The sequence below is a fragment of the Oncorhynchus keta genome, chromosome 28, assembly GCF_023373465.1.
Source record: "Oncorhynchus keta strain PuntledgeMale-10-30-2019 chromosome 28, Oket_V2, whole genome shotgun sequence".
NCBI classification, from domain to species: domain Eukaryota; kingdom Metazoa; phylum Chordata; class Actinopteri; order Salmoniformes; family Salmonidae; genus Oncorhynchus; species Oncorhynchus keta.
The window spans coordinates 15,546,022-15,558,805 of record NC_068448.1 but is presented as its reverse complement, the minus strand read 5'-3'; the positions used below and the strand labels follow the sequence as shown (position 1 = coordinate 15,558,805).

Here is a 12,784-nt window from a genome sequence, read left to right as displayed (position 1 = left end):
GGGGAGGTATGAAATACATGGGGAGGTATGAAATGAAACCTTTAGGTTTGTAGGAACAAATCTAATCTATTGCCAATGCTATCTGATGATGTTTGACTTAATGGAAACATTGAACGTCCACAGAGTGACTATACCTTTGCACATGAAAAATATGATGAAACACTTGGATATCCCCTGTATGTCCACCGACACCACCACGTTGTTTGAGAGAGGTTGGTGTTGTAGAAATTCTGTTTTTATACTGAACAATAACTTTTAGGTTCATCCAGTATGCAATTACCACATTCGGACACTTTGGAGAGGTTGAAAGGAAACTTGAATGTACCCTGGATACTTCATAACACCACCACAATGTTTGAGTAGGGTTGATATGGTAGAAATGGTGTTTTCATACTGAACAAATAGCGTTTGTGGATTGCACTTGGAAACGGACACTTGGAAACATCCCGTGAACACACCGGACACCACTTACTAAAACATTTACCCATTTCCAGTTCTGAGGTCTATCAATCCCATTCTTTTCCTGATATTGTTCACATGTTGTGGAAGCCATCTGATGTGTTTCCAGCTCTGGGCATCAATAATTCACTCAGCTTGTTAATGAAAGATTACAAAAAAACAAAAAAAACAAATATTATTATTTTGTGTGTGCTTGATCTTGTGTATTCTGAACTACGTTACTCCTATCTATCTTCTGATCATTTCCTCATAATCTCCCAGATGTCTTCTTTCCAAACATACCAAGTTTTGGCATGTCAGAATCATGTAATTACAAATGAATAGCAGTTACTTTTGGGTATGTCTATTTAGGCGTAAATCTACATTTTGCCATTACATCTAAGAGGATAAGCATGTAGACATCTAGTTAAATATTCCACTGACCATTTCCCTTACCCCTCCCTCCCTCTTGCAGCCTCCTACCTGCCCAAGCCCAGTTCCCAACAGTACCAGTTTGTGTACGTGGATGGGAAGGGAGAGGTGTGCTCTGCCAGCCCCCAGTTTACCTTCAGTGCCCCCAAGCCTCTGGAAGACCTGGTCACCCTGGAGGAAGGAGCCCACGGAGAGGAGGGAGGGACTGACATGCTGCTGGTTGTACCCAGGGCTGAGCTACTGCAGGTGAGCAGAGAGGAGGAGGGGGGGTGTAGTTAAGGAGGAGGGGGATCAAAATGCTGCTCATCGTAGCTAGTGCTGAGCTACTGCAGGTGGGCAGAGAGGAAGTCTGAGCAGGGGGGAGAGGGAGGGACTGACATGCTGCTGGTTGTACCCAGGGCTGAGCTACTGCATGTGGGCAGAGAGGAAGTCTGAGCAGGGGGGAGAGGGAGGGACTGACATGCTGCTGGTTGTACCCAGGGCTGAGCTACTGCAGGTGGGCAGAGAGGAAGTCTGAGCAGGGGGAGAGGGAGGGACTGACATGCTGCTGGTTGTACCCAGGGCTGAGCTACTGCAGGTGGGCAGAGAGGAAGTCTGAGCAGGGGGGAGAGGGAGGGACTGACATGCTGCTGGTTGTACCCAGGGCTGAGCTACTGCAGGTGGGCAGAGAGGAAGTCTGAGCAGGGGGGAGAGGGAGAGACTGACATGCTGCTGGTTGTACCCAGGGCTGAGCTACTGCAGGTGGGCAGAGAGGAAGTCTGAGCAGGGGGGAGAGGGAGGGACTGACATGCTGCTGGTTGTACCCAGGGCTGAGCTACTGCAGGCGGGCAGAGAGGAAGTCTGAGCAGGGGGGAGAGGGAGGGACTGACATGCTGCTGGTTGTACCCAGGGCTGAGCTACTGCAGGTGGGCAGAGAGGAAGTCTGAGCAGGGGGGAGAGGGAGGGACTGACATGCTGCTGGTTGTACCCAGGGCTGAGCTACTGCAGGTGGGCAGAGAGGAAGTCTGAGCAGGGGGGAGAGGGAGGGACTGACATGCTGCTGGTTGTACCCAGGGCTGAGCTACTGCAGGTGGGCAGAGAGGAAGTCTGAGCAGGGGGGAGAGGGAGGGACTGACATGCTGCTGGTTGTACCCAGGGCTGAGCTACTGCAGGTGGGCAGAGAGGAAGTCTGAGCAGGGGGGAGAGGGAGAGACTGACATGCTGCTGGTTGTACCCAGGGCTGAGCTACTGCAGGTGGGCAGAGAGGAAGTCTGAGCAGGGGGGAGAGGGAGGACAGTAAAGGGAAGTACATATTTCCATCTTTCACTTAAAGAGAGAGTGAATGGAATTGGATATGAATGAAAGTGGATAAAATGTATAAACAGAGGTGGTAATCAATACACTGTTCCAAAGAGATGGAGATGGAGATTGATCATGTTTTAGGGGGACTCATTTTCTCTCTTTCTCTCTGTCGATCAGAGTCGCCTGCAAGAGTGTCTGCGTGAGCGGGCTGAATTGATCCATGCGCGGGATGGGGCAGAAAGGATGAAGCAGAGAGAGAAGGAGAAGTACGGGAAGGCGAGAGAGGCTTGGGACAGAGGACGTGAGCAGCTGCAGAGGAACATCTCTGAGCTGAAGGAAGAGCTGCAAGAGAGCAGAGACAGGATGGACGAGATGGAGAGGAGGCAGGAGGTAATGTAACATTACAAGACAGGGTTAATGTCCATGCCAAGGTTGTTTGATTATGTCCAAGTAGCCCCAGTGTCTGTGTAAAATGTGATTTGACGTAGATAGACAAGATCACAAACCCCAGATGTAAATTATCTTGTAATGTTAAAAGCCAAAACAGCAGGAGTACATTTGCAGGTCTAATGTGCATTTCCATCTACAAGGAGGCTCAGGATACCATACTTTATAGAATATATACAGTTAAAGTAGGAAGTTTACATACACCTTAGCCAAATACATTTAAACTCAGTTTTTCACAATTCCTGACATTTATAATCCTAGTAAAAAATTCCCTGTCTTAGGTCAGTTAGGATCACCACTTTATTTTAAGAATGTGAAATGTCAGAATAATAGTAGAGATAATTATTTATTTCAGCTTTTATTTCATTCATCACATTCCCAGTGGGTCAGAAGTTTACATAAACTCAATTAGTATTTGTTAGCATTGCCTTTAAATTGTTTAACTTGGGTCAAACGTTTTGGGTAGCCTTCCACAAGCTTCCCACAATAAGTCTGGTGAATTTTGACCCATTCCTCCTGACAGAGCTGGTGTAACTGAGTCAGGTTTGTAGGCCTCCTTGCTCGCACATGCTTTTTCAGTTCTGCCCATACATTTTCTATAGGATTGAGGTCAGGGCTTTGTGATGGCCACTCCAATACCGTTTACTTTGTTGTCCTTAAGCCATTTTGCCACAACTTTGGAAGTATGCTTGGGGTCATTGTCCATTTGGAAGACCCATTTGCGACCAAGCTTTAACTACCTGACTGATGTCTTGAGATGTTGCTTCAATATAGCCACATAATTTTCCTTCCCTCATGATGCCATCTATTTTGTGAAGTGCACCAGTCCCTCCTGCAGCAAAGCAACATGTTGCTGCCACCCACGTACTTCACGGTTGGGATGGTGTTCTTCGGCTTGCAAGCATCCCCTTTTTCCTCCAAACATAACGATGGTCATTATGGCCAAACAGTTCTATTTTTGTTTCATCAGACCAGAGGACATTTCTCCAGAAAGTACGATCTTTGCCCCCATGTTCAGTTGCTAACCGTAGTCTGGCTTTTTTATGGCGGTTTTGGAGCAGTGGCTTCTTCCTCGCTGAGTGGCCTTTCAGGTTGTGTTGATATAGGACTCGTTTTACTGTGGATATAGATGCTTTTGTACCTGTTTCCTCCAGCATCTCCACAAGGTCCTTTGCTGTTGTTCTGGGATTGATTTGCAGTTTTCGCACCAAAATACGTTCATCACTAGGAGACAGAATGCGTCTCCTTCCTGAGTGGTATGACGGCTGCGTGGTCCCATGGTGTTAATACTTGCGTACTATTGTTTGTACAGATGAATGTGGTACCTTCAGGTGTTTGGATATCGCTCCCAAGGATGAACCAGACTTGTGGAGGTCTATAATTTTTTTTCTGAGGTCTTGGCTAATTTCTTTTGATTTTCCCATGATGTCAAGCAAAAAGGCACTGAGTTTGAAGGTAGGCCTTGAAATACAACCACAGGTACACCACCAATTGACTCAAATGATGTCAATTAGCCTATCAGAAGCTTCTAAAGCCATGACATAATTTTCTGGAATTTCCCAAGCTGTTTAAAGGCACAGTCGACTTAGTGTATGTAAACTTCTGACCCACTGGAATTGAGATACAGTGAATTATAAGTGAAATAATTTGTCTGTGAACAATTGTTGGAAAAATGACTTGTGTCATGACTTGTTGAAAAACAAGTTTTAATGACTCCAACCGAAGTGTATGTAAACTTACGACTTCAACTGTAGATTTTATACATCTCTTTCTTTCTTGCTCTTTCTCTCTCTCCTTTTCTCTCTCTCTCCCTTTGTCTCTCTCTCCTGTCATCTCTCTCTCCCCCATTACAGCAGGTGGAGGCGTCAGGGAAGGCCTTGGCTCAGGAGAAGAGTTCCATACTGGCCAAGAAAGCAGCCAACAAACAGCGAATCAGAAAGCTGGAGGATGACATTAAAGCGCTAACTCTGAAAGCTGTGGAACGAGAGACTGAGCTGGAGAGGTCAGAGACTTTCTCGATCTCCCTCAACGTAAATCTTAATCCTTCTTTTGATCTTTCTCTATCTCCCTCAACCTCAATCTCAATCTTTCTTTTGATCTTTCTCTATCTCCCTCAATCTCAATCTCAATCTTTCTTTTGATCTTTCTCTATCTCCCTCAACCTCAATCTCAATCCTCCTTTTGACCTTTCTCTATCTCCCTCAACCTCAATCTTAATCCTTCTTTTGATCTCTCTCTCTCTCTCTCTCTTTCTTTCTCTATCTCTCTCTCTCTCTCTCTCTCTCTCTCTCTCTCTCTCTCTCTCAATTTAAATTCAATTTAACGTGCTTTATTGGCATCGGAATCATATGTTTACATTGTAAAAGCAAGTGAAATAGATATTAAACAAAAGTGAATAAACAATAAAAAATGTACAGTAAACATTACACTCACAAAAGTTCCAAAATAATTAAAACATTTCAAATGTCATATTATGTCTATATACAGTGTTGTATTGATGTGCAAACAGATAATTACAAAAGGGAAAATAAATAAGCATAAATATAGGATGTTACAATGATGTTTGTTCTTTACTGGTTGCCTTTTCTTGTGGCAACAGGTCACACATCTTGCTGCTGTGATGGCACACTGGTATTTCACCCAGTAGATATGGGAGTTTATCAAAATTGGATTTGTTTTTGAATTCTTTGTGGATCTGTGTAATCTGAGGGAAATATGTGTCTCTAATATGGTCATACATTTGACAGGAGGTTAGGAAGTGCAGATCAGTTTCCACCTCATTTTGTGGACAGGGTGCACATAGCCTGTCTTCTCTTGAAAGCCTGGTCTGCCTTCGGTGGCCTTTCTCAATAGCAAGGCTATGCTCACTGAGTCTGTACATAGTCACAGATTTCCTTAATTTTGGGTCAGTCACAGTGGTCAGATATTCTGGCATTGTGTCCTCTCTGTTTAGGGCCAAATAGCATTCTAGTTTGCTCTGTTTTTTTGTAACTTTTTCCAATGTGTCTTTTTGTTTTCTCATGATTTGGTTGGGTCTAATTGTGTTGCTGTCCTGGGGCTCTGTGGGGTCTGTTTGTGTTTGTGAACAGAGCCACAGGACCAGCTTGCTTTGGGGGCTCTTCTCCAGGTTCCTTTCTCTGTAGGTGATGGCTTTGTTGTGGGAAGTTTGGGAATCGCTTCCTTTTCGGTGGTTGTAGAATTTAACTGTTATTTTCTGAATTTTGATAATTAGCAGGTATCGGCCTAATTTTGCCCTGCATGCATTATTTTGGGTTTTACATTGTACGCAAAGGATATTTTTGTAGAATTGTGCGTGCAGTCTCAATTTGTTGTTTGTCCCTTTGATGAATTATTGGTTGGTGAGCCGAACCCAGACCTCACAAGTATTTTTTTCCCAGATCCTAATTGGTATGTCAAATTTGATGTTCCTTTCGATGGCGTAGAAGGCCCTTCTTGCCTTGTCTCTCAGATTGTTCACAGCTTTGTGGAAGTTACCTGTGGCACTGACGTTTAGGCCGAGGTATGTATCGTTTTTTTGTGTGCTCTAGGGCAACAGTGTCTAGATGGAATTTGTATTCATGGTCCTTGCAACTGGGACCTTTTTTGGAACACCATTATATTTGTCTTATTGAGATTTACTGTCAGGGCCCAGGTCTGGCAGAATCTGTGCAGAAGATCTAGTTGCTGCTGTAGACCATCCTTGGTTGGAGACATAAGCACTACATCATCAGCAAATAGTAGACATTTGACTTCAGATTCTAGTAGGGTGAGGCCGGGTGCTGCAGACTGCTCTAGTGCCCTCACCAATTCGTTGATATATATGTTGAAGAGGGTAGGGCTTAAGCTGCATCCCTGTCTTATCCCCCAGCCCTGTGGAAGGAAGTGTGTGTGTTTTTTGCCAATTTTAACCGCACACTTGTTGTTCGTGTACATGGATTTTATAATGTATATTTTTTCCCCAACACCACTTTCCATCAATTTGTATACCAGGCCCTCATGCCAAATTGAGTCAAAAGCTTTTTTGAAATCAACAAAGCATGAGAAGACTTTGCCTTTTTTTGTTTTGTTTGTTTGTTTGAATATGTGGTCTGTCGTACAGTAATTTGGTAAAAAGACAATTTGACATTTGCCCAGTACATTGTTTTCGCAGAGGAAATGTAGGAGTCTACTGTTAATGATAATGCAGACGATATTCCCAAGGTTGCTGTTGACACATATCCCATGGCAGTGATTGGGGTCAAATTTGTCTCCACTCCACTGGTTCCAAATATTGGAGAATATGCCAGAGCTGAGGATGATGTTAAAGAGTTTAAGTATAGCCAATTGGAATTTGAGGTCTGTATATTTTATAATTTAATTTAGGATACCATCAAACCCACAGGCCTTTTTGGATTGGAGTGTTTGTATTTTGTCCTGTAGTTCATTCTCTCTCTCTCTCTCTCTCTCTCTCTCTCTCTCTCTCTCTCTCTCTCTCTCTCTCTCTCTCCCTCTCTCCCTCTCTCTCTCTCTCTCTCTCTCTCTCTCTCTCTCTCTCTCTCTCTCTCTCTCTCTCTCTCTCTCTCTCTCTCGGTGCATGCTGGGTGTTTTTGGAGTTTGAGTGTTTGGTGTGGAAAGCTCTATCCTAACTAACTTTCTTGATTCTATTCTTTTCTTTACATGTTATTTTCTATGGTGGAGGGTTAATGCAATATTTGTTTTTAGCGGTATCCAAAGTTTCTTTTTCAAAGTTAGGGTGGAAGAGGACAGAGTAACGTTCCGGGGTTGCAAGGTATAGTGTGCGCAATGGCTTCTCAGCCTAGTGCGCAAGAGACGCTGTCGATTCAGCATGGTTTCAGGTGTGTTCCTGAGAACGGAGTTAAGGTGGAGGAGGTTCTGCTCGCGGTCGGTGAACAGGTAGGAGCTGAGTTTATACATTCTGCTTCTAGAATGAACAAGGCTGTTGTTGTGTTCATGAAAAGAGCTAATTTGGTCGGTAGGCTAATTGCTAGCGGAATATTTGTAAGGGATGTGTTGGTGTCAATTTCACCTCTCTCTACCCCTTCAACAAGAGTTGTAGTGGCAAATTTGCCTCCGTTTATTACGGATGATCAAATTAGGAAAGAGCTGAGTCGTTTTGGTAAGTTTGCTAGCGGTTTCCGTGTACTGTCAGCAGGTTTTCAGGCAGATGCCGTTAAGCACGTTGTTTCATTCAGGAGGCAAGTGTTTATGTTTCTGAACAATAATGAGCAACAGCTAAATGTGCATTTTAAAGTGAGGCATGGGGAAGGGCTCTATGCAGGTTTTGCCAGCACAGATAGTCTACGGTGTTTTGAATGTGGGGATTTGGGGCACAAGAGCTTTGCGTGCCCACATAAAGGCCATAGACAAGGGGAGGGTACGAGCGCAAGGGGGAAATCGAGGTGAAAATGCAGGGGGTAAGGAGATGCAGACAGCAGAGGCTGGGCCTAGTCAGTCTAGAGATGGTGGTGTAGATGAGGCTGGGTCTAGTCAGGCTAGAGATGGTAGGGTAGTAGAGGCTGGGTCTAGTCAGGCTAGAGATGGTGGAGAAGCAGAGGCTGGGTCTAGTCAGGCTAGAGATGGTGGGGTAGCTGAGGCTGGGCCTAGACATGCTATGGAGGGTGGTATAGCTGAGGCTGGCCCTAGTCATGCTATGGAGGGTGTTGTAGCTGAGGCTTGCCCTAGTCATGCTATGGAGGGTGTTGTAGCTGAGGCTGGCCCTAGTCATGCTATGGAGGGTGGTGCAGATGATACTGCGTCTAGTCAGGTTTTTCTAGTGGATGAGGAGAGTATAGTGGGGAAGTGTAAGAGATTAGGGGAGGAGGAGGAGGGTGTCAAGAGGAAAAAGAAAAGGGTGTGGACAAAGGCACCATGGAAATGTTGCCTGTTGCTGTGGGTGAGGCCCTAACCAGAGAAAGGGCAGGTGGTCAGGGTGGGAGATAGAGAAGAGGAGGAAAGTGAGTCTGAGGAAGAGGATGAGGAGGTATTTTTTCAGACTCCTCTTCAATTGGCCCGGAGCTGACAGCCAGTCAACCAGAGGGGTCTAAGTACACGTTGAGAGAACTGACAAGGTTCCTGAATGAGACTAAGGGGAAAAAAGTTAATCTTGAGGCTTTTTTTCCTGATCCTAGAAAGTTTGTAAGATCAGTACAACATGCTATGAGAAATGAGGGGCATGGTGTCCTCTCACCCAAGAAACGGTTTAGGTTGAGGAAGTGGGTCACAACAGTGCGTAAAGGTTTACCTTCAGACACTGTTTAAATGTTTAATTTCTTACTGACACTGGGGCTTTTTGAGCTTTGCTATTGGTCTATTTCTCTGCTGGCTTTTCTCCCACTTCTTATGGAGACTCTTCGGGTAGGCTCGCTCAATATAAATGGCGCCAGAGATGCGGGAAAGAGGAGTGTGTTGAGTGAATATGTAAAACATAAACAAGTACAGGTGTTGTTTCTGCAGGAGACGCATAGTGATGTGGTGAATGAAGTTGATTGGGGGCTCTGGTGGAAAGGGGCAAGTGTGTTGAGCCATTGGACAAATCTTAGTGCAGGGGTGGCAGTCCTTTTTGCACCGGGTCTGGCTGTAAAAATTTGCTCCTCAAAGGAGGTGTGTAGGGGTAGGTTGCTTGTTGTTAAAGCAGAAATTAACAACATGTGTTTTGTCTTTATAAATGTGTATGCGCCTAACACAGGGAGAGAAAGAGGGGTTCTATTTGGGAGTCTTAGACAGGAACTCTCACAAGTAGCGCCTGAGGAGACGCTGGTGATCGGAGGTGACTGGAACTGTACAATGGATTTTACAAAAGACAGAAATGGGGAAGAGCCTCATTCAGTGTCAGTGGGAGTGTTAAGGGACATCTTTAATCAGTTTGACCTAGTGGATGTTTGGAGAACTAAACATCCAAACACAAGACAGTATACGTGGGTGAAGGTTTTTGGGGCTAGGGTGAGTGCAGCTCGACTTGATCGTTTTTACATGTCCAGGAATCAGAGCAATAGGCTTCTGAGTGCTACCATTCTCCCAGTGGGGTTTTCGGATCACCACATAACCATGGCTCGGCTGTCTATTTCACCAGGGCCCGGCAGGCATCTTATTGGAAGTTCAATGTAAAGCTCTTACAAGATGCCACTTTTTGCTCAGGTTTCCAGACTTTTTGGGAAAGATGGGGGCAGCGAAGAGAGGAGTATGAGTCTCTGAGTCAGTGGTGGGATGTGGGGAAAGTGCAAATTCGGCTTTTCTGTCAACAGTACACAGCTCTCTCATCCTCAGAGGCTAGGAGAGTGTTGGGGGAACTAGAGCGGTGTATTAGTGAGATGGAGGTAGAGATGGTGGGGCAAGGCAATGTAGGCCTCCAGGCTAACTTAGCCGACTACGTAGGGACCTGGGCAGTTTTTTCCAGGTTAAAGCAAAGGGAGCACTTGTAAGAGCTAGGTTCTCCATGCTCAAGGAGATGGATGCTCCCAGCTCCTTCTTCTTTGGTTTGGAAAGACAGAGCAGTGAAGCCAAGGGTATGCATTGTCTACGGCTGTCTGATGGGCGGGTGACCTCTGTGGTGGGGGAGATGCGGGAGCGGACTGTGGAGTTTTATACTGAATTGTATAGGGCAGAAATGTGTGATCCTATGTGTGCTCAGGTCTTGTTCGCAGGACTCCCTAAGCTCTCTCGGGCACAGAGGGATGAAATGGACATTCCTCTGTTGTCACATGAACTGGCAGAAGCAGTAACCAGATGTCCCCCGGTCGTGCACCCGGGGTTGATGGACTTCCAGTGGAATTTTACAAAAATTCTGGGGAACAATTGGACAGGATTTCTTTTGCGTGTTGCGAGAATGCGTAGGGGTAGGAGAGTTGCCGATGAGCTGCCGTCGGGCGGCTCTGACTCTCCTGCCCAAAAAGGGGACTTGTGTGAACTTAAGAACTGGAGGCCTGTGGCATTACTCTGTGCGGACTACAAGATTTTTGCCAAGGTCCTCTCTAACAGACTGAAGTCCCATCTGGACTCTATAATACACAAGGACCAGACATATTGTGTACCGGGACGCTCAATCACGGACAACTTGTTCTTGATTAGGGACATGTTGGACTTGTCGAGAGGTTCTAATGTGAACTTTGGACTGGTCTCTTTAGATCAAGAGAAGGCTTTTGATAGAGTGGATCATGAGTATCTGTTTAATGCGATGTCTGTGTTTGGGTTTGGGAAGAGTTTTGTGACCTGTGTGAAGCTGTTGTATGCTGGGCGTCATGTATGGTTAAGGTGGGAGGGGGCTCAGTAGGCCAGTCTGGGTGAGACGGGGCATTAGACAAGGATGCCCTCTATCTGGGCAGCTGTACACACTAGCCATTGAGCCTTTTTTAGGACTGCTACGCAGGAGACTGCGGGGAGTGTGCTGGACAGGCATGGATGTGGTGACAGGAATTGCAGTCTCAGCATATGCAGATGATGTTTCTGTGATGGTCAGGGATGGGCAAGATATGCAGGAACTAGAGACCAGTCTGAAGGTGTATGAGGGAGCTTCATCAGCTAAGGTAACTGGGGAAAGAGCAAAGCTCTGTTATGTGGGGCATGGGGGATAGGGCTCCTCCTCTGCTTCCAGGGGGTTTGCAGTGGGGTTGTGAAGGGCTTAAAGTGTTGGGGGTGTACCTGGGCTCGGAGAGGTGGGTCAGCAAGAACTGGGAGGGGCTGACACAGGCAGTGGTGTCAAGACTGGCCAAGTGGAGGTGGCTCCTGTCCCAAGTGTCATATAGAGGGAGGGTGCTGATAATCAACAACCTGGTGGCATCTTCCTTGTGGCATAAACTGGCTGTCCTCAACCCCCCGCCGGTCTGCTTGCAGACCTGCAACGCAAGCTGGTGGACTTTTTTGGTCGGGACATCACTGGCTGAAGGCAGCAGTTTTGTACATGACCGTCCACGAAGGAGGACAGGGCCTGGTGGAACTGGGGAGCAGGATGGCTGCTTTCAGACTAAAGGCGGTGCAGAGACTGCTGTACCACACTGATGTTGGCTGGAGGGAACCAGCATGCGCGCTGCTGAGGAGAGCTGGCGGATTAGGGTTGGACCGGCAGCTGTTCCTCATGAAGCTGGAGAGGCTGAGTACAGCAGGTCTCTCAGAGTTTTACTCTGCGGTGCTGAGGGCCTGGCAGCTGCTAAGGCCCACACGAGAAGGGGTGTGGAGCCTGGGCAGTGGGTGTGGGAGGAGCCCATCTTCCACAACCCAGCCATCCCTTTGAGATCGGTTCAGTCGGCCACCCTGCAGAGGCAACTGATGGCAGGGGGTTTACAAAGGCTGGGTGACCTGAGACTGCTGGGAGAGGAGGGGTGGAAAACCCCGGAGGTCTTGGCGCAACAAACAGGAATAACGTCTCTTAGGCTGCTGGAGAGATTCCTGGAGGAGATCCAGGAGGCACTGTCTGAGCCGGTAAGGGGGTGTTTGAGAGGCCAAAGGCAGAGGGGCCACCAATGTTCCCGCCACTGCAGGTGACGGCAGAGACTGGAGACTGGCAAGGGGGTCTGGAGGACTTGTTAGATTTTAACACGAGCCTGGGGAGTTTGAGGGGGTGGGAGGTAAAGCCCTCTACAACCTCTGCGTTAAGGTGAGGAGCATTAGAAGCCTAACAGGAGTGAAGGCACATCAGTGGCAGGGGGTATGTGGGGGCGGAGAGTATGGTGGGTTTTAGATGGAGGGCGCTCTACAAACCCCCAGTACCAAAGAGGTCAGGGACCTCCAGTGGAGGGTTCTTCATGGAGCCCTGGCCACTAACAGCTGGTTGGCACGGGTTGATCCGGGAATGGGGCAGGGGTGTCTTTTCTGTCAAATGAAAGAAACTGTAATTCATGTGTTTTCTGTGTGCACCAGGTTAATGCCATTAATGTCTCTGTTGGAATGTCTGTGTGACAGGTTGGGGGTGGTTTTTGCTGTTGGGATGTTTATAATGGGATACAGGTATTCGAGTAAGGAGAAAGAAAAATGTGTTTTGTTGAATTTTCTGTTTGCTCAGGCAAAGTTAGCTATTTGGCTAACAAGGAGGAACAGGGTCAAGGTGGGGGGGATAACAGACCCTTTACTACTGTTTCATGGGATGGTCTCTGCGCGCCTTAGGGTTGAGTTTGAGTTCTATAAAATGATCAAATGTGTGGAGATGTTTGAGGAGATATGGTGTGTTGGGGGGCTGTCTGTATTGCTGGGGAAGATG

The 12,784-nt window shown here is 46.7% G+C and overlaps 1 protein-coding gene across 2 annotated transcripts in view; it reads left to right on the top strand.

Annotated features, from left to right (window-relative positions):
* The window catches only part of LOC118372499 (calcium-binding and coiled-coil domain-containing protein 1-like), a 31,433-nt gene that overhangs the window by 9,584 nt on the left and 9,065 nt on the right, over window positions 1-12,784 (top strand). For both annotated transcript variants that reach the window (XM_052484968.1, XM_052484969.1), the window contains exons 4-6: window positions 914-1,116; window positions 2,329-2,541; window positions 4,452-4,600. In XM_052484968.1, coding sequence (XP_052340928.1) covers window positions 914-1,116; window positions 2,329-2,541; window positions 4,452-4,600 — 565 coding nt within the window. The remainder of the gene's footprint in view (window positions 1-913; window positions 1,117-2,328; window positions 2,542-4,451; window positions 4,601-12,784) is intronic.